This window comes from Sprattus sprattus, assembly GCF_963457725.1.
Source record: "Sprattus sprattus genome assembly, chromosome: 10".
In the NCBI taxonomy this organism is placed as follows: Eukaryota; Metazoa; Chordata; class Actinopteri; order Clupeiformes; family Clupeidae; genus Sprattus; species Sprattus sprattus.
In genome coordinates, this window is record NC_137908.1 from 19,070,712 (window position 1) to 19,091,695 (window position 20,984).

Here is a 20,984-nt window from a genome sequence, read left to right on the forward strand (position 1 = left end):
GTATAATATGCCCAAAACAATGGTTAACATAAAAATACATTACTGGTCTAATATCATCAACAGATATATAATATATAATTGACTATATGTCAGCATGATTGTTGCATTATGATACATGATATACACACATTAGCTAATTTACGGTCAGAGGAAGTGAATAGTAACAGCTGTTAGATTTTAAGCATCAAACATCAGTGTCCATATTAGGTGCCTGCTAATGGCTGGACTTGTAGGCAAATGTAGAAAACATGTTGGAGATAATAAAATAGGCCTAGGATAGCACTAAGTATAGTTCATACACGGTTCTACTTTCTGAGGACTGTTTGAGAATGGACATGGAGATGTCTTAAGAATCCACCTCTAAATTGCTGAAGCAACTGTTAATCCAGCAACCATATGCAACTCATGTGGTATAGTATTACTTCTCTTCGACTCTAATGATGAGGTCATATTATCACTTCTTGGTGTGAAACATATTACCAACACATTTGCTCATAGGAAGCCTTGTTAACTTTGGCTGCAATTTCTCAACATTCCCCACTCCATTTATATTTGTAGTAATCTACTCTACACCTCTGTCTGAAGTGACAACTGCGTAGGCAATAATTCTATCTGGGCTACTTGAACTCCTTGGTAAGTGAATGTGACCTTGTTGCTAGCACCATGCCTTTCTAGTCTTAACTCATGTGTCTTAACTGACCCTTAAGTCGCCAACTTCCCACCTTTGCGGTGTTGCTGCCACCCTGTGACAAGGCAGGGGAATGTCACACCAATGGCCATCCAGATGGTGGGAGAGTCCTTGCTGGAGGACAGAGAAGTCCATGTTGTATAATAAGAGTTAAGTTGTTACTCTATGATCTAAAGTTTTATATACGTCCTCAACAGGGTAGAAGTTTAACATAATAATGTGTAATGGCAAACATTCCCATCACCTGCCTTTAACATGTCAGACATGTCACTTAATATATTGTCAAATATTTTTAAGATATTTTTCAGCGCTGATTTGTGGTTTTGTATTATTTGCTTTTTTCTTTCTCTTTTTAATGTAGGCATTTTAGGGGATGAATCTCTGCTCTCTGCCCTCACCCCACCCCAACCCTCATTCTGTCATTGGGAGGAGCCATCTACATTGGTTTGTGTGTTGCCATGGCCACTTAAATTGGGGGACAGTTGCTTTACTCAGCTGTTGTGCTGATTTTGCATTCTCTAATTGCCAAATTATGGTAGTCTTCCTTCATCCTAAAATGCAGATCTTCTAGTTTTGAGTTTCTATGCTAATTGTCCTTTACTTTCCATAACTTATTTCTAGTTTCTTTCACTCTTCCACACAGTCACATCCCAGGTTGCATTGCATGAAATGGCAACACATACAGTATGTCAGCTGATGAATTGCCATAATTGAATGGTTATATTTTGCATTGAAACGTCTGTTTGCAAGACTAGGCTGCCTTCTTAAAGAACGCACACGTGAAGTAATCACCAAGACTATTTCACTTTTTCATACAGAAAAACCAAGGACTTGTTGGCAAAATTATAAAAAATCTGCAGCATTTAGATATATTTATTAAGAGGAGCATTCTTCCTATGCGTTTTATAGTACAAGTAGATCATACATGATATAAATGGAAAAGCTTTCTGGGGATCTAATCCATGACACTGGTGCTCATCTTACTCAACTCATTTGCACTACAGGAACACCTACTCAAACGCAAAATATACAAATATGGGACCCAGTCTTATTTACTATGATGATTTGTGACATCTTACCGGTGGGATGAGATATGGCCATTGTTTTTTCTGCCACACATTTTGTGCTCAGCTGATGTATGCCTGACATGTTCTATCTACAGGGTCTTCTCTCTAATTGTGCACTGTGAGCTGTGTCTGTTTGCAAGGTAGTGCTCCCAGGCCTTAGTAGTGTCAACCTCTGCAATGGTGAGTTATTATGGAGCTGATCTTTGACGTGGTTAACACACTGCTTCTGGTTCTATTGATTGCACATAACAGAGAGCTACTTTGGGAATATTTATACCCTCCACACACAAAGCACAACTGCCTCCTACACATGTATTTGTAGCAGGATTAGGCTGATTTTAGCTGTTTGGGAGGATTTAAAGAAGCATGGACTCCAATAGGTCAAGCTTGAGGGGATGATTTAGAGTAGCTATGCCCTATATCTCTCTCTCTCTCTGCTGTCTTCAACAGTGCACTGTACTGTACTACACTAACCAGTGACATACGAATAATACAGCCTATTTAGCAAGATGGATGCTCCAGTTCACTGTTTTCAGGGGCAGGACAAGACCTGGGCATTTATAATTCCCCCCCCCCCCCCCCCCAATGTTTGTACATTAATATAAGTTTATAAAATCCAATGGTGTTGAGTCCCCAGACTTCCACTCGGCATTCAGAGTCATGCTCAGTATGCTTTGAAATACACTGTTGCTGGTAGTAGAAAATAAACAAGACAGAAAAACTAGTTCACATGTACAGGAATATTACAAATAACGAAGCCAGAATGGCTTTTGACCAATACTGCTGCACCGTGAAGCATTGATTCTATCCCGGACGTAGACGTTAACTAGCTGTCATCACCCGAACCTATCTTTGGTACGTTAAACCACGTTGTCAACAGCTCTGTCTTTATAGCCACATTCTTAAAATATCCTGGCCTGAAGTGAATTTGGCATGGGTGGTGCTGGGTGGGCCAGGACTCAATGGCCTCAAGAGCTTTGGCCTAAGAAAAGGAATGAACTCAAAGTGGTTGTGTCATATAACCAATTACATTCCCTAAAAGCTTCTGATTCCCCCAGAGATTTTAGAGATCTTAGAACAATGTTTGCCAAGTTTGCAACCTACTTTAGGTGACCACACTATCCTTGCACATAAAAAATAGCCTAGGAGGGGTAGTGTCTCCTGTGTCTTTTTCACAAGCATTTAGCAGGGCCAAGCCCGGGGCCAGGGCTTAAATCTCCCCTGATGGTACATTCAGAAGGGCCAGGGCCAAGGCCAGAGCCAAGGCCAGGGCCAGGGTTTACATGTCACCTGATGATATTTTCATGCACTTTGCCAGTGATCAACATTTACTTATTTGATTCCTCTACAGTTAAATGGCGTTTGCAAAGCGCTATATGTCATAACTGAATTTAATTGATCCACCCAACCTTGCCAACTCATTCTAGCTCTATTTTTACCCTTTTCATTTTTTTTTTTTTTTTTATAAATCTGTGTAGAGTACAATCTTCCGCAATTAACCAAATATAGACCCATTTGGCATTAAGAAATTTAGAGTTGAACTAATACCACAAAACTTGAAGTATCTTATGGGTCATTGACCCATAAAATACTTCAAGTTTTGTGGTATTAGTTTTGGTCAAAGGATGCAATAAGAGAAAAAAATAAATGGGAACTTTGCATGAACACCTATAGGTCAATATCTGGATTGTTTATTTTAAGTTATGGTTTCTTCTGAAAATAATCCTATTCATGAAATCCATTAAATAGAAAGAAATATTCATGTTACAGCTGAGAGTAATACGTTTGCAGAGAACAGATTTTCACACTTACCTACCCTACTTACCTGGTGAATCACTGTATCAGCAAGGAATTGATTGACTTTTAAAGTTGGCCATGAACTCAATCTAGTTCATGTTCAAGTTTACAATCTTTGAACTCAGAATACTTCTCAGCTGTTCTGAAATGACTTGGAAATAGGAATAAGAAAAAGCTGGGTCCTGTTAGCCCAATGTGATCAGTAAATAGGTCAATCCTGGTTGGGTCAATATTGTGTGTTTACTAATGACATGCATGATATGTAGGCCTATTTCTACCTCTACAACTACTACTGCATCTTCTGGTGCTCCTCTTCCAACTGCTCTCAATAACCTTGATAATGACAAGGCAACACACACAACAGTAACAAAAGAAGAAAACAGTACACAGCCAAACAGAACGCAAAAGGTCAGGGGGTCAAGGGGGTAGGTGCAGGATGGAACAAGCAGCTGCAGCCTTCAAATCTACCTTTTTACGGCACACACACTATAATCCTTGAAATCAATCATAACAGGAATTTTAACAAATTCCAATTGGGTTGCAGGCTATAGCAATGTGTATTATGCTCCATAAAACACACAGGGTAGGGGTCAAGGTGGGGGATACTGTTAGGGTTTTAGTTTGGGTTTGAATTCGGGTCAAGTTGTACTTACAGTTTTGGTATTGTTGGATTCCCTGGGTGCACACACACTGACCAAATGTAAATGTGTACAGCAATACAGTATGTTTGGGATATATTGAGAAATAGAAATTAAGAAAATAAAGATGGCCTTTATTCATATCTCATAAAGGAAAGTTAATAATAAAGCCCTGTACTGTAAATGTTTCCCTGACAGTTACATTTACTTGTGAACAGTACATTGGCATATTTAGTCATGCACTTAAAAAACACTATCTACTCAAATTACATTAGTTGAGAGGCCAGTATACATGAGTTTACACTGTCCTGACTGGCCTTGACTGCCTAGACTGGGATAAAAATAAACTCCCAGACAAAGACTATGGATGGAGGGGCCAGCAGGGCTTTCAGTGACACATCTGTCAAGATGGGATCTTCCAGTAGGCCAGGGACTAGCCAAACCATTTTTACAATGCAGATATGAATATGTCTTAAGGACAGATATTTCTGGAAGAAAATTCCTTGTAACTGATATCTGCTGAACATACAATTCAGGGTGCTGTTAGAAGTCATATATGGTCCTTTGTTCACTTTTAATGATCTTTTCAAACAATTTGCTGTTGCTTGCCTGCATATGGACAAAGTGAAAAAAAACTAACAAAATAACAATGTCCCGAACAGCGCTTCATAATTATAGCATTAGAATTACATCAAACAGGAATAACATTTACGATCAAGAAATATATGTCGCATTATACGCAAAAACCAATGTGCTGCGTTGAGATACTGTTCCCAGACCTGTACCTGTATCATGGATTTTGCATTACTGGCATCACTCGAGAACTTTATTATCAATCAAGAACCCTATTGTAACTCAATAACTTTATAGTCACTGCTCCAGCAGCGTTGCTTTTGTCCAAAATGGCCTCACAGCTTAAAATCTCAGCAGTGTCCCATCCACTTTCATGTCCTTACTTCCTTCAGTATAATTTCATTTGCGCTGTCATGCAGAATGGCATGGGATAACCATGGCTATTTATAGCACAGCTTCATCCATGAAACGGCTGTAAGGGGTGAAATGTTGAGTGGCACATATTTGCAAGTGAATAAACTCCAATGGGCATTATTTGTAACCGCTGTGGAATCTTCTGTTCTTCACTTGGACCAGAAAGGCATAATCTGTCTGGTGGAGAAAAATCTGAAGATGATCTTCTGTCGACTCATTGTCCAAATGCTTGTAAATATCTGGATGTCCTGAGTCTGACTTCTGAAATGTGAGGGCATCACATTCAAAGGATAGTATTATAGGCTCATGGTGAGCCAGATATATTTAATTGTTCAAATGTTTTTTCATTCATTGATTAAAATGTTTTTGTTTTTTTTAACCTGCATGGTGTAAAATTAGGGCTTTTTATCGTGGTGCAGCTGTCTCTCTCTAGGAATTGGGGGTGGGGCTACAGTAGAGCGTAGATCTACGCAGACTTTTCAGGTGTATTGTCAAGAATTATAAAAGGAACTATTTAAGAATTATACGTTTTAAGACATATTCTGTCCCTCTTTAAAACAGTTATTAATTTAAATCATGCAAGGGGCATTCTCCTCGGGCATTTCACACTAATAAGGTATCATATATAGGGACTTCCACTTCACATGTGTAGTGAGGAAATGCTGCAGGTGTTTCATTAGGAACAAAATAAAAAATACCTCTGTGATGGATATTTTTGGACATAACGGAAGTAAAAACATTAAACTAAGTGAATGTGAATGTCCTCAGGTATTTAAAAACAATGCAAAACAAGCAATGTAATTAAGAACAACAGCTCATGATTAACAGTTTATTACTTTTGTCATTAGCACACAACCCCAACAAGTGGGTAAATGTGTAACAGTATTTATTTATTTACATTATATTAACAGATGGTTCAATTAAATTATGGTTTACCTCTGGATCTATCCTTTAGTGATGGACAGACAAGAAAACACAATATATGAAGGCACTGCAATTGTGGTAACGAACAATACATTGTCAGCTGTCTGGGTGTAAAAATGTACTCCATTGTGAAGGGAGCAGTTGTTGGAAATCCTCAGACGGCGCTGTCTTTTTAGCATCTATTGTTCCTGACTGTTACGTCAAAAATCTTCAATGCATTTTTTAAAAAAAACATTCCCATTAATTTCCCTTAATAAGTTTGTTTTGCTTGTTTGCATTGATTTATTAAAATATCACAACAATGACAATAACATCTCAAAGTCAATCAATCTGTCTTACCAGGATCCTTCATCCTTGTCTTCAGGGTAAAACTGATGGAGCTGGTGAAAGAAGAGGCGCAATGACAGCTTGGGTACAATGCCCAGAGCTTGGACCACAGACAAATATGGTGAAAGGTATTCACAGCTGTTCAAAAGAGATGCTATCAAAGGTCAAGGGCAAGGTCAAGTCCTTGATTTTTATTTTTTTTTTCATATTTCTATTCCGAGAAGACAGAAGATACACTAAACTAGCACCAACTAAGAATACATTATTTAGATTAAACATGTTATTATGAACAAATACATTTTTTTAAACAATACGAATTTCATAAATATGAACTGGGTATCAGATCATAATTCCAGCATGTTCTTGTTATTAAGGCTACCAAGTCAGAGAATATTAAGTGATAAATGAGCTAGATGTGCTAGTGCCAGAGGAACAGCCGGTCATTTAGGAGCTCCTCCACAGCCAGACTCTAGAGAGGTGACAAAATCCTTTGCACGGATTCATCTTTGGCAAAGAGCAAGTACAGCAAATTATATAAACAGTGCAACCCGTTTATGGCAAACATTGTATTATGAAAAGTCTCCTGCTCTAGCTATTTTTGGGCTTTAATTTCAAGAGATGTTTTGTGGAAGGCATATTCAGTGCCCTTGCCCCGTAATTTTCAGCTTCAAACAACTCGAGCCATTTCCAAAATAAACAATGCGGTTTGATGATGTAACTAAGTAATACAATTAACGAGGGATGAATGTCAATAAAAATAACTGCAGAAACTATTTAACCATCAATACAAACCTTCAGCTACAATTACCACTGGGATAAAAATAACAGCACAGTTTGAAACAATCATGTCATCCTTTTTACAGCGGTAAAACCCATGTCCAAATACAGCGTGGCCCCTTCAGCTGACCTTAACAGTTATGCCTATATAACCGTGGCTGCTCCAAGCTCCTCCAAGGCTCCAAGGGACCCGGGGCTTGGGTGAGTAAGATAGTGGCTCACAGCCAGTTTGCCATACTGAGGACCATTAATATACTTATTATATACTTATCAGAAGTAGAAAAAACCTTTGAGTACACTGTCAGTATAATGTATGGAGCAGTATGTATTGTAGTACAATTATGGTTCAATTGATGGACTGTTGTCGTTTTCTATTTCAATTTAGTATCCAGCACCAGCAGAACCTGCAAAAGAAAAGAAAAGAAAGTAAGTTTGACAATTTAATCAACAATTAATTATGATAAAAAAATTCAATAGTACGAACTTATCTATAAAGTCATACAATATATGTACGTGTCTTCTGTGGTTTGTCATCAAATGTTAAAATCCTTAACCAGTTATTTAACTTGATTGACATTTTGCAGTAAATCGCCACCATGGGGGACGCAGAGATGGAGTGCTTTGGCGCAGCAGCCATTTACCTCCGGAAACCTGAGAGGGAGCGCATTGAGGCCCAGACCCGACCATTTGATGCCAAAACAGCTTTCTTTGTGACTCAAAAGGAGGAGATGTACCTCAAAGGGGTGCTTGAGAAAAGAGAGGGTGGCAAAGTCACTGTCAAAACTCTGTGTAACAAAGTAAGTGACAGTGACATAAGTTATCCTTCTCCATAATGACATAATTGAAACTGACCTATGTTATTGAGATTTAATTTGAGATTGACTTCATCTTCTGTGGATTATCTTCACATGAAACGTAGTGTAACCATTTCCTTTTAATATAATAATCCTGCTAATAACCTTCTCTTTGAAATAGAGTAACTGTCAATGATACTGTAAATTACCTTTGTTTGTACAGACATTGTTGTGACTTTCCTGTAAGTCCAAAATATAAGTGGAACATAATACATTGGCCTGAACATGCTTTCAAATATCTCTGAAATACTAAATTGTATTTTAAAAGTGGATACTTTGATTTTTACAGACTCTCACCGTGAAAGAGGAGGAGATCTTTCCCATGAATCCTCCCAAGTATGACAAACTTGAGGACATGGCCATGATGACCCACCTCCACGAGCCTGCTGTGCTGTACAACCTCAAAGAGCGTTATGCAGCATGGATGATCTACGTGAGTTTTTCTCCAGCTCTTTGATTCTGCTTTAATAGATGAAATGCCACTGTATTTGAGTGTATACTATGTTTCTGCCTCACAGACCTACTCTGGGCTGTTCTGTGTCACTGTGAACCCCTACAAGTGGCTCCCAGTGTACGATGCTTCGGTTGTCAACGCATACAGGGGCAAGAAGAGAATTGAAGCTCCACCCCACATCTTCTCCATCTCTGATAATGCCTATCAGTTCATGCTCCAAGGTGAGATTTTAAAAACAATTCCACTATAACATGTATCAGATCTGGACACCTTGTAGATCTTTGTGGAAGCCAGGCCCTAGGAGTCTGACAATAGTGTGACATAGTGCAACCCCCCCTATCATATATGTGTATATAAAGGAAATTAAAGACTATTTTCTTTTCCAGATCGTGAAAATCAGTCTATCCTCATCACGTATGTAACCCTCAACCATAACAAAAGTTATAATCATACTTGTTTACATTTCAGCTGCATGAAATACACATACCAATGCCATTTCTCACTTTTTTATTCTTAGTGGAGAATCTGGTGCTGGGAAGACTGTAAACACCAAGCGTGTCATCCAGTACTTTGCAACAATTGCAGTGTCTGGAGGAAAGAAAGCTGCGGAAAGCACTAGCAAAATGAAGGTGGGTAGGAGAAACATATGTATATTCTGATCTCCTTGCACTTTGTCCTATTGAGTATATTTAATACGTACTGCTTACTGCAAGATCTCCTACTGTGTAGTGTTGTTCCTCCTTTGTAGGTCAAGTGAGTAACTGTAAATATAAATATACAGTTATTGGGAGTCAGGTCAACAGCCCCTAAATAGCTAAATGGCCTCACATCTTTTCTAGGGGTCACTGGAGGATCAAATCATTGCAGCCAACCCTCTACTGGAGGCCTATGGTAATGCCAAGACTGTGAGGAATGACAACTCCTCCCGATTTGTAAGTATTTAAAATAAATGAATGGTGAAGTGAATAGAAGTGGTGAAGTGAATTACTATTTGAATTATGCAGTTGATAAAATTATTTTGTTTTACCTTTCTTTTCTATCACAAACTATTTAGGGTAAATTCATCAGAATCCATTTCAGCACAACTGGCAAACTGGCTTCTGCTGACATTGAGACTTGTGAGTGGTCATTCTTCACTTGTGAGTGGTCATTCATCCAACCTATATTTAGAAACAAAATAATAACATCCCATTGAAAATGACACATTACAGATCTGCTGGAGAAGTCAAGAGTGACATTCCAGCTATCAGCTGAGAGGAGCTACCACATCTTCTACCAGCTTCAGACTGGACACAAGCCTGAGCTGATTGGTAATAAGCTGGGATATGTTACTGATAGAATGTTAATAATACTGGTTTATGTAAACCTCTCAGAAGTCACATGATATTTTTCTTTGTTCTGTTTTCAGAGGGCCTTCTAATCACCACCAACCCATATGATTTCCCTATGATCAGTCAAGGTGAAATCACTGTCAAGAGTATCAACGATGTGGAGGAGTTTATTGCTACAGATGTAAGACACCAAACAAAAATACTTTTAAGCAAAGCAAAGCCAATTTAAGCAAGCAAATTTGATAGGAATCCAATCAACCCATACACTTTTTCGTCCTGTCAGACTGCAATAGATATTTTGGGTTTCACGGCTGAGGAGAAAATGGGCATTTTCAAGCTTACCGGTGCTGTGATGCATCATGGGACCATGAAGTTTAAGCAGAAGCAGAGAGAGGAGCAGGCTGAGCCTGACGGCAATGAGGGTGAGCAATGGAACCTGAACAAGTATTTCAGTAAAACTTTCATACGCTCTCTGGCCCATTGTATTGAAGGTGCCAATTCATCTACCGGTATGTAATCTCGCCTTGGACACATAATCCTGTTTATAATTAGACTTTTGACAACTTTCTCTATGTACCTTTATTTTTCATCCCTTCCAAGCTCTCACATCCAAGGTCAGAAACAGCCCATACTTAATGAAGCACTGAGTGATGACTACCTTTTGTTTTCATCTAGTGGCTGATAAAATCGCGTACCTCATGGGCCTGAACTCTGCTGACATGCTGAAGGCTCTGTGCTACCCCAGAGTGAAGGTCGGAAATGAGTTTGTGACCAAAAGCCAAACTGTACCACAGGTACCGTATCTATGCATTTGTGCATTAGTAATGTATCAGATTGTGTCATCCTATCTTCATTAATATGTTTTTTCTTTTCTTAATTAGGTCAACAATTCTGTTATGGCTCTGTGTAAATCAGTCTATGAGAAGATGTTCTTGTGGATGGTCGTCCGTATCAATGAGATGCTGGCCACAAAGCAGCCAAGACAGTTCTTCATTGGTGTGCTGGACATCGCTGGATTTGAGATCTTTGATGTGAGTGAATGTCTATTCATAATGATATAATTACATCAGCTTCATACACATTAGTTTGTTGCTAAGCTTGTCTGTGTTTTTGCCTATTTTAACACCAGTACAACAGCTTGGAGCAGCTGTGCATCAACTTCACCAATGAGAAACTGCAACAGTTCTTCAATCACCACATGTTTGTGCTGGAGCAAGAGGAATATAAGAAAGAAGGAATTGAGTGGGAGTTCATTGACTTTGGTATGGACTTGGCTGCCTGCATTGAGCTTATTGAGAAGGTAAAGTGGCTGAGGCCAGAGAACCTTAGGACAAATTTGAATACACTCAAAGACATACTGAAATATTACAAATAATCATTTCTTCAACAGCCAATGGGCATCTTCTCCATCCTTGAAGAGGAGTGTATGTTCCCAAAGGCATCAGACACCACCTTCAAGAATAAGCTGTATGACCAGCATCTTGGTAAAAACAAGTGCTTTGAGAAACCAAAACCAGTAAAGGGTAAAGCAGACGCCCACTTCTCCCTGGTGCACTACGCTGGCACTGTGGACTACAGCATCAATGGATGGCTGGACAAGAACAAGGACCCACTGAATGACTCTGTTGTGCAGCTGTACCAGAAGTCTACAATGAAACTACTGTGCTTCTTGTATGCATCTCATGCCGGTGCTGAAGGTATAAACACCTCCAGACAATTCCCATAATATTGTCTCAGACAAATATTGAATATTTAATTGTATGTTATATTTATTGTATATAACTATATCACTTCATTATTTCCCAAACAGGTGATGGTGCTGGCAAGAAGGCAGGCAAGAAGAAGGGTGGTTCCTTCCAGACTGTGTCTGCTCTGTTTAGGGTATGGTCAGCTTTTTGAAGAAGTTGATGTGTTTATGACAAATTCATGGTGTAGGAGGTAGGCAGGAAACAGTATGTATGAACTCTGTAGGTGTTAGACAGTAATGGACATTAGGCTTTATTATCCATATCCTCAGAATGTTGCAAAAAGTTCAGGGGTCTGATATGTCTTTATAATGGCCAATGCAAAAAATGTGTGACCGTTGGTTTTGTGCTTCTAATTCACATATTTCATATCTTTCTGCAAGTAGACCGTTTACTTTTCATGACGGAAATTCATTGTAACGTGAAATCAGTATGCAATATGTTGCTACGAAACATCTGAAACTTTAAAGTTCTATTTGTGTAAAAACTTTTTTCTTTTCAGCGCAAGCCATAAACGGTAACATAATCACTTAAAAAGAGACATTTTTGAGGAATGTCTTTTATCATTGCACGTCTGCTGTGTGTCTGCGGTCCTTTTCGTCATGTCGGGATTCATTATTCGATATTGCCTGGTAGACAATGTATCCCCTACAGAAATAATGCTTATAATAATTTATCCCTAGTACACAGCAGTAATATTAGTAGAAAACACACCATCCCCAATGATAAGACTCTCTTTGCCTTTCCCACTTTTTTAAAAGTGACTACAAATCTATAATGAAAGAATATGCATGTGGACTAATGTCAACATGTCAATGGCAGGGATAGGACAGGCATTCCAATACATGTCAACTAATAAACCATTCAATGAAACTCCGGGACACTTCCTATTTCACATGTAAACTACTTTCTGCAGGAGAACCTGGGCAAGCTGATGACCAACCTGAGGAGTACCCACCCTCACTTTGTGCGCTGTCTGATTCCCAATGAGTCGAAGACCCCAGGTCAGACTAAGATTTAGTTTGGTTTTCTTTAATTTGCAAATTTAGTCTCTTCTGTGCGTAACGTAATAATTCTGTTTTAGGTCTCATGGAGAACTTCTTAGTCATCCACCAGCTGAGGTGTAATGGTGTGCTGGAGGGTATTAGAATCTGCAGAAAGGGCTTCCCCAGCAGAATCCAATATAGTGACTTCAAGCAGAGGTATTTTTGCATTATTACTGCAGTGACGTACGTAATACGTTGACATATTGGTCAAACCTATTGGGATAAGAATTTATAAATGACAAGTTAATTAAGAAAATTCCATTTCATACAGATACAAAGTATTGAATGCCAGTGTCATCCCAGACGGTCAGTTCATTGACAACAAAAAAGCTGCAGAGAAGCTCTTAGGCTCCATTGATGTAGACCACACTCAGTACAAGTTTGGGCACACTAAGGTAGGAAGTTGATCATTAAGTATTATGTCATTACCATCCAAAATGGTTATGTCCTAGCAATAAACTTCTTTCTTACTGTTGTGAATGAAACATAAAGCTATGTTAAAGCAGTTTGACCTCTGTCTTAACAATGTTGTGAAATGTGTCAACCCTTTTTACAGGTGTTCTTCAAAGCAGGTCTGCTTGGTACCCTTGAGGAGATGCGAGATGAGAAGCTGGCAGCTCTGGTCACAATGACTCAGGCTCTCTGCCGTGCCTTCCTTATGAGGAAGGAGTATGTCAAGATGTTGGAGAGGAGGTAAGCTCTAGATGAAACCTGAGAGATCATAGACCTGAGAGATGCATACACTTAAGACTTGTGTATCGCTGAGTTTTTACAATTATGTAACTCATGTAACCCTCAACAGGGAAGCAATCTTCACTATCCAATACAACATTCGTTCATTCATGAATGTGAAACACTGGCCATGGATGAAGGTGTACTTCAAGATCAAGCCTCTTCTGAAGAGTGCTGAAACTGAGAAGGAAATGGCAGCAATGAAGGAGGACTTTGACAAGATGAAAGTGGACCTCGCAAAGGCCCTGGCAAAGAAGAAGGATCTTGAAGAGAAGATGGTCACTCTACTGCAGGAAAAGAATGACCTGCAATTAGCTGTAGCTTCTGTGAGTAGTTTTAATGTCCTTTAATGTCCTGGAAGATGTAAGTAGGAGAAAAACATCAATATATATTTCTCAATGCATGGTGTATGGAAGACCGAACAAATGAAAATTCCCTTGTCACTATAGAATGGACATTTTACATTAACAGGAGGGTGATAGCCTCTCAGATGCTGAAGAGAGATGTGAGGGTCTCATAAAGAGCAAGATCCAGATGGAGGCCAAATTGAAAGAGACGTCTGAGAGGCTGGAGGATGAGGAGGAGGTCAACGCTGAGCTGACTGCCAAGAAGAGAAAACTGGAGGATGAGTGCTCTGAACTAAAGAAAGACATTGATGACTTGGAGCTCACCCTGGCCAAAGTGGAGAAGGAAAAACATGCCACAGAAAATAAGGTTCGCATTCGACAAAATTCTTTGATTCATTTTACACACGTTGGTGTTGAGTTCATGTTAAAATGTATAATTATATCTGCATAGGTTAAAAACCTGACTGAGGAGATGGTCTCTCAGGATGAGAGCATTGCTAAATTAACCAAGGAGAAGAAAGCCCTCCAAGAGGCACACCAGCAGACTTTGGATGATCTCCAAGCAGAGGAAGACAAAGTCAACACTCTGACCAAAGCAAAGGCCAAACTTGAACAACAAGTGGATGATGTGAGAAGGCCAACTGCATATTGACAATACTTAGTAAGGAAAGTCAAAACTAAAAAGGGACTTGACCATGCAATTTTTCCATCAACAGCTGGAGGGCTCATTGGAGCAAGAGAAGAAACTCCGCATGGATCTTGAAAGAGCCAAGAGAAAGCTTGAGGGTGACCTGAAACTGGCACAGGAATCCGTAATGGATCTGGAGAATGATAAACAGCAGTCTGGAGAAAAGATCAAGAAGTAAGGGATATTCATTTAATTAAAAAAAACACCAGCATGCCATTACATATAATCACAAATTATTCATTGATTTAATTTTAATCCTTAAAGGAAGGACTTTGAAATCAGCCAACTTCTGAGCAAGATTGAAGATGAACAGTCCCTTGGATCCCAACTTCAAAAGAAAATTAAGGAACTCCAGGTGAGGTTATGCTGACCATTGGAATACATGTTTAAACTTGATTTACAGGAGAAAAAAATTGTCAAATTGTTAACAAGTAAAATACTGAAGCTACCTTCCAAACAATATGTTTAGCTTTTGGCTTTTACTTTGTGACATTGTCCATAGACGATCAGAATCAAACTGTGTTATAATCTCTGATCATGATTCTGTATAGGCTCGTATTGAGGAACTGGAAGAGGAGATTGAAGCTGATCGTGCAGCACGGGCCAAAGTGGAAAAGCAAAGAGCTGATGTCTCCAGGGAACTTGAGGAGATCAGTGAGAGGCTTGAGGAGGCTGGAGGGGCCACTAGTGCTCAGATTGAGATGAATAAGAAGCGTGAGACAGAGTTCCAGAAGCTGCGTCGTGATCTTGAAGAGTCCACCCTGCAGCATGAAGCTACTGCGGCCGCTCTCCGCAAGAAGCAGGCCGATAGTGTAGCTGAACTGGGTGAGCAGATCGACAACCTTCAGCGTGTCAAGCAGAAGCTGGAAAAGGAGAAGAGTGAATACAAAATGGAGATTGATGACCTATCCAGCAATATGGAGTCGGTTGCTAAGACAAAGGTATGAATACAAATGAATACGATGCAATAGATTTCTAGTAAATCCTTTTATGACTCTGACCAAATATGTTTCTTTTCTTTTTCAGGCAAACCTGGAGAAGATGTGTCGAACCCTTGAGGACCAGCTTAGTGAACTGAAGAGCAAAAGTGATGAAAATATTCGTCAACTGAATGATATAAATGTGCAGAAAGCCAGGCTTCAGACTGAGAATGGTGAGTAAAATGTGGTGGACAAATAATGTATAATACTATTCCACAGTGACTTAACTTTTCTTTTCACAAAAAAGGTGAGTTTGGTCGCCAAATTGAGGAGAAGGAAGCTCTTGTATCTCAGCTGACCAGGGGCAAGCTAGCTTATACTCAGCAGATTGAGGAGTTGAAGAGACACATTGAGGAGGAAGTCAAAGTAAGATAAGTTAAATAATATTGAAGAAATAAAAGATAAAGAAATATTGTTCCTAACATTGTTACATACTTGTTTTCTGAAGGCCAAGAATACCTTGGCTCATGCTGCCCAATCAGCTCGTCATGACTGTGACATGCTCAGAGAGCAGTTTGAAGAGGAGCAGGAGACCAAGGCTGAGTTACAGCGTGGAATGTCCAAGGGCAACAGTGAGGTGGCTCAGTGGAGGGCCAGATATGAAACTGATGCCATCCAACGCACTGAGGAGCTGGAGGAGGCCAAGTAAGACATGATTTAAGTATAACTGTCAAAAAAGTGTTTCGTGTTTAGCCATTCTAAAAGGATGATAAAATCCGAGTTTAACTTACATTTCTTTCAAATATTAATTCAATTTAGGAAAAAGCTTGCCCAGCGTCTCCAAGATGCTGAGGAGTGTATTGAGGCTACGAACTCCAAGTGTGCCTCTCTGGAGAAGACTAAGCAGAGACTCCAGGGTGAAGTGGAGGACCTCATGATTGATGTAGAGAGGGCAAACTCACTGGCTGCCAACCTTGATAAGAAACAGAGGAACTTTGACAAGGTGGGCAAGTAAACCACAAGAAGATATTTCTTTATAATGGTTGAATTATCATAGAATGTGAAAATTATTTCTTTTTTTTAAACATAATTTTTTCCCCCCTAATACCAGGTTCTGGCAGAATGGAAGCAGAAGTATCAGGAGGGCCAGTCTGAGCTGGAAGGTTCTCAGAAAGAGGCTCGCTCTCTCAGCACTGAGCTCTTCAAGATGAAGAACTCCTATGAAGAGACTCTGGATCATCTGGAGACCCTGAAGAGGGAGAACAAGAACCTGCAGCGTATGTGAATCTTGAAATATACCTTTATTTATACGGTACACTACCAGAGTGCACAAATATGGAACACAATAAGCTACAGCTTAAGAAACTAGTATGTAGACAATTATATGAATACATCTTTCAAACATAATATCCCTACAGAGGAGATCTCAGACCTCACTGAGCAGCTTGGTGAGACTGGCAAGAGTATCCATGAGCTGGAGAAGTCCAAGAAGTCAGTGGAGATTGAGAAAGCAGAAATCCAGTCTGCTCTTGAGGAAGCAGAGGTTTTTATCTGTTTCAGTTATTTTTTTAATATTGAAACATTATTCATTATTCATATTCTTACAGCATTGTGATGTATTTAATATAATCTATTTTAGTACATTTGATATGACTTTCATTTCATGTTTAGGGCACACTTGAGCATGAGGAGTCTAAGATTCTTCGAGTTCAGCTTGAACTCACCGAGGTCAAGAGTGATATTGACAGGAGGATGGCTGAGAAAGATGAGGAGATGGAGCAGATCAAGAGGAACAGCCAGAGGGTGATTGAAAGCATGCAGAGCACTCTAGACTCTGAGGTTAGGAGCAGAAATGATGCCCTGAGAATCAAGAAGAAGATGGAGGGAGACCTCAATGAGATGGAGATTCAGCTGAGTCATGCTAACCACCAAGCAGCTGAAGCCCAGAAGCAGCTCAGAACTGTTCAAGGACAGCTCAAGGTACCAGAAGACCTGCTCTACATCCAATACTTAAAGTGCAGGACAGCAGTGCTTTACCCAATCAATTTAATTTCCAACAGGATGCCCAACTGCACCTTGATGATGCTATCAGAGGACAGGAAGACATGAAGGAGCAGGTTGCCATGGTGGAGCGCAGGAACGGCCTAATGCTAGCTGAGATTGAGGAGCTGAGAGCTGCTCTGGAGCAGACAGAGAGAGGCCGCAAAGTGGCCGAGCAGGAGCTGGTGGATGCCAGCGATCGTGTTGGACTACTGTACTCCCAGGTTAATTTGATGTATTTAAATTGTGTCCACTGAATTATAGCATCTGCATACATACTGACATCTTTAATACCTCCTTTAGAACACAAGCCTACTCAACACCAAGAAGAAGCTAGAGGCCGACCTTGTTCAGATCCAGGGAGAGGTGGAGGATACTGTCCAGGAGGCCAGAAATGCAGAGGAGAAGGCCAAGAAGGCCATCACTGATGTGAGTCAATGATTCACTGGGACAGATTGAATAGGTGTCACTCTGAATGCGTATGTGAAGAACAACAAAACTTTGTTGAATATGCTCAAAGCATCAACTTCAACCCGACTATATCTGTGTGGTTTAAATCTTTAGGCTGCTATGATGGCTGAGGAACTGAAGAAGGAGCAGGACACCAGTGCTCACCTGGAGAGGATGAAGAAGAACCTGGAGGTCACCGTCAAGGACCTGCAGCACCGCCTGGATGAAGCTGAGAGCTTGGCCCTGAAGGGTGGCAAAAAACAACTCCAAAAACTAGAGTCAAGGGTAAGTCGCTTACAACAAGGAACTGACTGAAAGTCCTTTGAATAAGTTATGTAAAGTCAATTTCAAATACATATACATTCATGAGCTTAAATCTTGTCTAAAATGCCTCAAATATGCATAGTATCGATGTACTCTAAAATAGGAAGCTTACTTATTGTTGAATTTAAGCAATGTATCTGCCAAAAACAATACTGTGAAAGCTGTTCACCTAGAGTCTAAGCACAAAGTATAGAGCCTAAGTGGCTACTGGGAAGGGCAGCTGTGAATAACTTCAAATACATTGTAGTATGTATGCAGTAGTATGTTTTAGTTTTAGTATATAAATATTTAGTCATGGTCCCTGTTGGTAAATGCCTTTTGTGCTTTGTTTCAGGAGTTAACAGGCTATGTCATTCATTACATTTTCAATAGCCATTAGATGGGAAAGTAAACAGATTTAGAAATTCTCAACATTAGAACAGGCGTTTTTTGCTGTGGTGCACACAGACCATGTATGAAGCAAATTTAGAGAAGGTCCTCATTAGTCACAGGAGAAAACATGGCTCTTTAGTAGAGGTCCTCACTAGACACAGGAGAAAACATGGCTCTTCTGAAATAAAAGCCTTAACCTCCCTCACATATTCCATTCTGTAGCACTTTTGACAACAGGTGGCTGCAGCATACAGACTGCATTTGTTCTCTGTTATTGTCCTCGCTACACTGTTTGGCTGCAAAACAAATATCTCACATTAAAAGAACATACAGTTGTTTTGTCATTAAATCTATCGTGGAGACAACACAGCCATTACAAATGCCTTTACAGGTGCACCAAAGATATTCTGATTGTTTCTATGTATATATAATTCATTCACATTTGTATTTCAGGTCCATGAGCTGGAGTCTGAGATTGAAAACGAACAAAAGCGTGGAACAGACGCTATTAAAGGTGTCCGTAAATATGAGAGAAGAGTCAAGGAGCTCACCTACCAGGTATGTTACTAAATGTCTGAATTATTATTTTCATAAATTATTATTATCATTCCTATTTACAATGACTATTTTATGTCTAAGACAGAGGAGGACAAAAAGAATGTAACCAGACTGCAGGATCTGGTGGACAAACTGCAGCTGAAAGTCAAGGCTTACAAGAGCCAAGCTGAGGAAGCTGTGAGTAAAAAATGTGGATTCTTGGTAATCCATTGTCTTAGCACATGAAGAGATGTATTTCATGAGAATTTTCACCTGGCACTTTATTTAAAGTCGTTCATTGAAACTACCCTGAAATACTACTTGTATTTATGGACTTGTACTGGTACTTGTATGCATGGTGTGTTAAGTACTGTACTAAATATTTTCACAGGAGGAGCAGGCCAACACACACCTGACCAGACACAGGAAGGTGCAGCATGAACTTGAGGAGGCTCAGGAACGTGCTGACATTGCTGAGTCCCAGGTCAACAAGCTCAGGGCCAAGAGCCGTGAAGGTGGCAAGGTAAGGGAAGATTCCTATGAAATTTCGCTTTTGTACATTTACAATTTCAATAGTCACTGTACAGTACAGTGCAGTGCAGTAGTTAAACTACAATGCCTACAGATTAGATGTGGAGAAGAATACATTGTTTTTGCAAGACTTTCAAAGATTATGTATTGTAAACTCTGTTTCAGGGGAAAAGTGAGGAGGAATGAAAACAGAGTCCAGCTGAAAAAAACATATGCATTCATAAAATATGAATTGCCTGTGGAGTAAAATCTTAAATAAAATATTCTTTGGTACCTTGGCGTGAGTGTCCCTCCATTTCTGGCGTCAACACATGCTCCCCTCAGTTAAGACTTTCTTTGTCACTTTTTAATATGGTTAACCAAACAATATATGGTGCATCTGTGATTTTACTCCTTTACATTGGCTTTACTTATTCTAAGTATTATATACTCACTTGTTTTGAATATTATATACAGAGTCTATCAAGACAACATCAAGACAACTACACAGATCATTGACCACAGAGGAACTATTTTGAAAACACTAACAAAGACAATAATTCAACCTACAAGCTTCATCTAATAATCAAACTAAGAGCAAAACAAAGTGAAAAGGAAAGTGAACAATAAATGAATTACGTAGCCCTAACAACCCCTTGTGGGGATCTCTTTTGCATGTGGGCTCTTGTGGAATTTTTGTTGGCAAAGTGCCTTCAGACAAACCTGTCCACAGAGGACTGCTGTCCACAGAGGAAAGCTCACAGAGGCTTTGAACCCTAAGGGCTAATTCACTGCTAGCACCCTTATCTGGCCTCGCCCTAAAACAAAGGTCCACTGTGAGTGAGCCCATGTAGGACCCTAAAGCCGAACTGGGGGCTAGCCTATAAAAGGAAAGACCAAGGTGTGGGTCTGCTGTTTCCTGCCAATAATGGGACACATTTTTAAGTTATCATCTTGCCTCCTCTACTCATCATCATCAGCCTCTTTGACTAAACAGACTAATGGTGTTCTCTGCACATTGTCTTATTTGACTGGAGTCCTTTTAATACAGTGATCCCGCAATAATCATGTCATGAAGACAAACAGAGGAGGCATAAAAACAATGATCGGTGAACCGTGCACATTTAAAGCAATGTTCAGACTCGGGCCAAGTTGGTGTGCATCATGTACATATAAGTGCGTATCATGTCAGATTTGTGTGTTCTGACACCACAGTAGTTCTGCTTCATTTTGGTTAGCTGCTGTGCACACTCCTGCTCCACCATGCAGGCCTTTTACACAAATGTCATCCTGCCTGAGTGACTATCTCAGCTGCCTGCTCAGAGTCTGAACAACAACGACCCCTCCCCTATTTCACCTCTGCACCTTTCATACAGAATGACAATATTCCCGTCTTGAAAATGCAGTGTTAAACGCCTCTTAGTGTTTC

The 20,984-nt window shown here is 39.8% G+C and overlaps 1 protein-coding gene across 1 annotated transcript; it reads left to right on the forward strand.

Moving 5' to 3' along the window:
* Nucleotides 1-7,801: 7,801 nt before the first annotated feature.
* On the forward strand, nt 7,802-20,335 carry LOC308371245 (myosin heavy chain, fast skeletal muscle; the record flags this gene model as incomplete). Its single annotated transcript, XM_080846091.1, has 39 exons — nt 7,802-8,002; nt 8,349-8,492; nt 8,578-8,734; nt 8,900-8,927; nt 9,031-9,142; nt 9,353-9,445; nt 9,568-9,631; nt 9,725-9,823; nt 9,922-10,025; nt 10,128-10,266; nt 10,520-10,638; nt 10,726-10,875; nt 10,974-11,144; nt 11,235-11,541; nt 11,655-11,725; nt 12,506-12,593; nt 12,674-12,791; nt 12,907-13,030; nt 13,192-13,328; nt 13,438-13,693; nt 13,839-14,081; nt 14,166-14,342; nt 14,431-14,576; nt 14,667-14,757; nt 14,954-15,343; nt 15,429-15,555; nt 15,630-15,748; nt 15,831-16,027; nt 16,142-16,325; nt 16,434-16,599; nt 16,741-16,865; nt 16,994-17,302; nt 17,383-17,586; nt 17,666-17,791; nt 17,927-18,097; nt 18,962-19,066; nt 19,148-19,243; nt 19,437-19,568; nt 20,264-20,335. 39 exons carry the CDS (start codon nt 7,802-7,804, stop codon nt 20,333-20,335), a joined length of 5,862 nt encoding a protein of 1,953 aa, XP_080702217.1.
* Between the last annotated feature and the right edge of the window lie 649 nt (nt 20,336-20,984).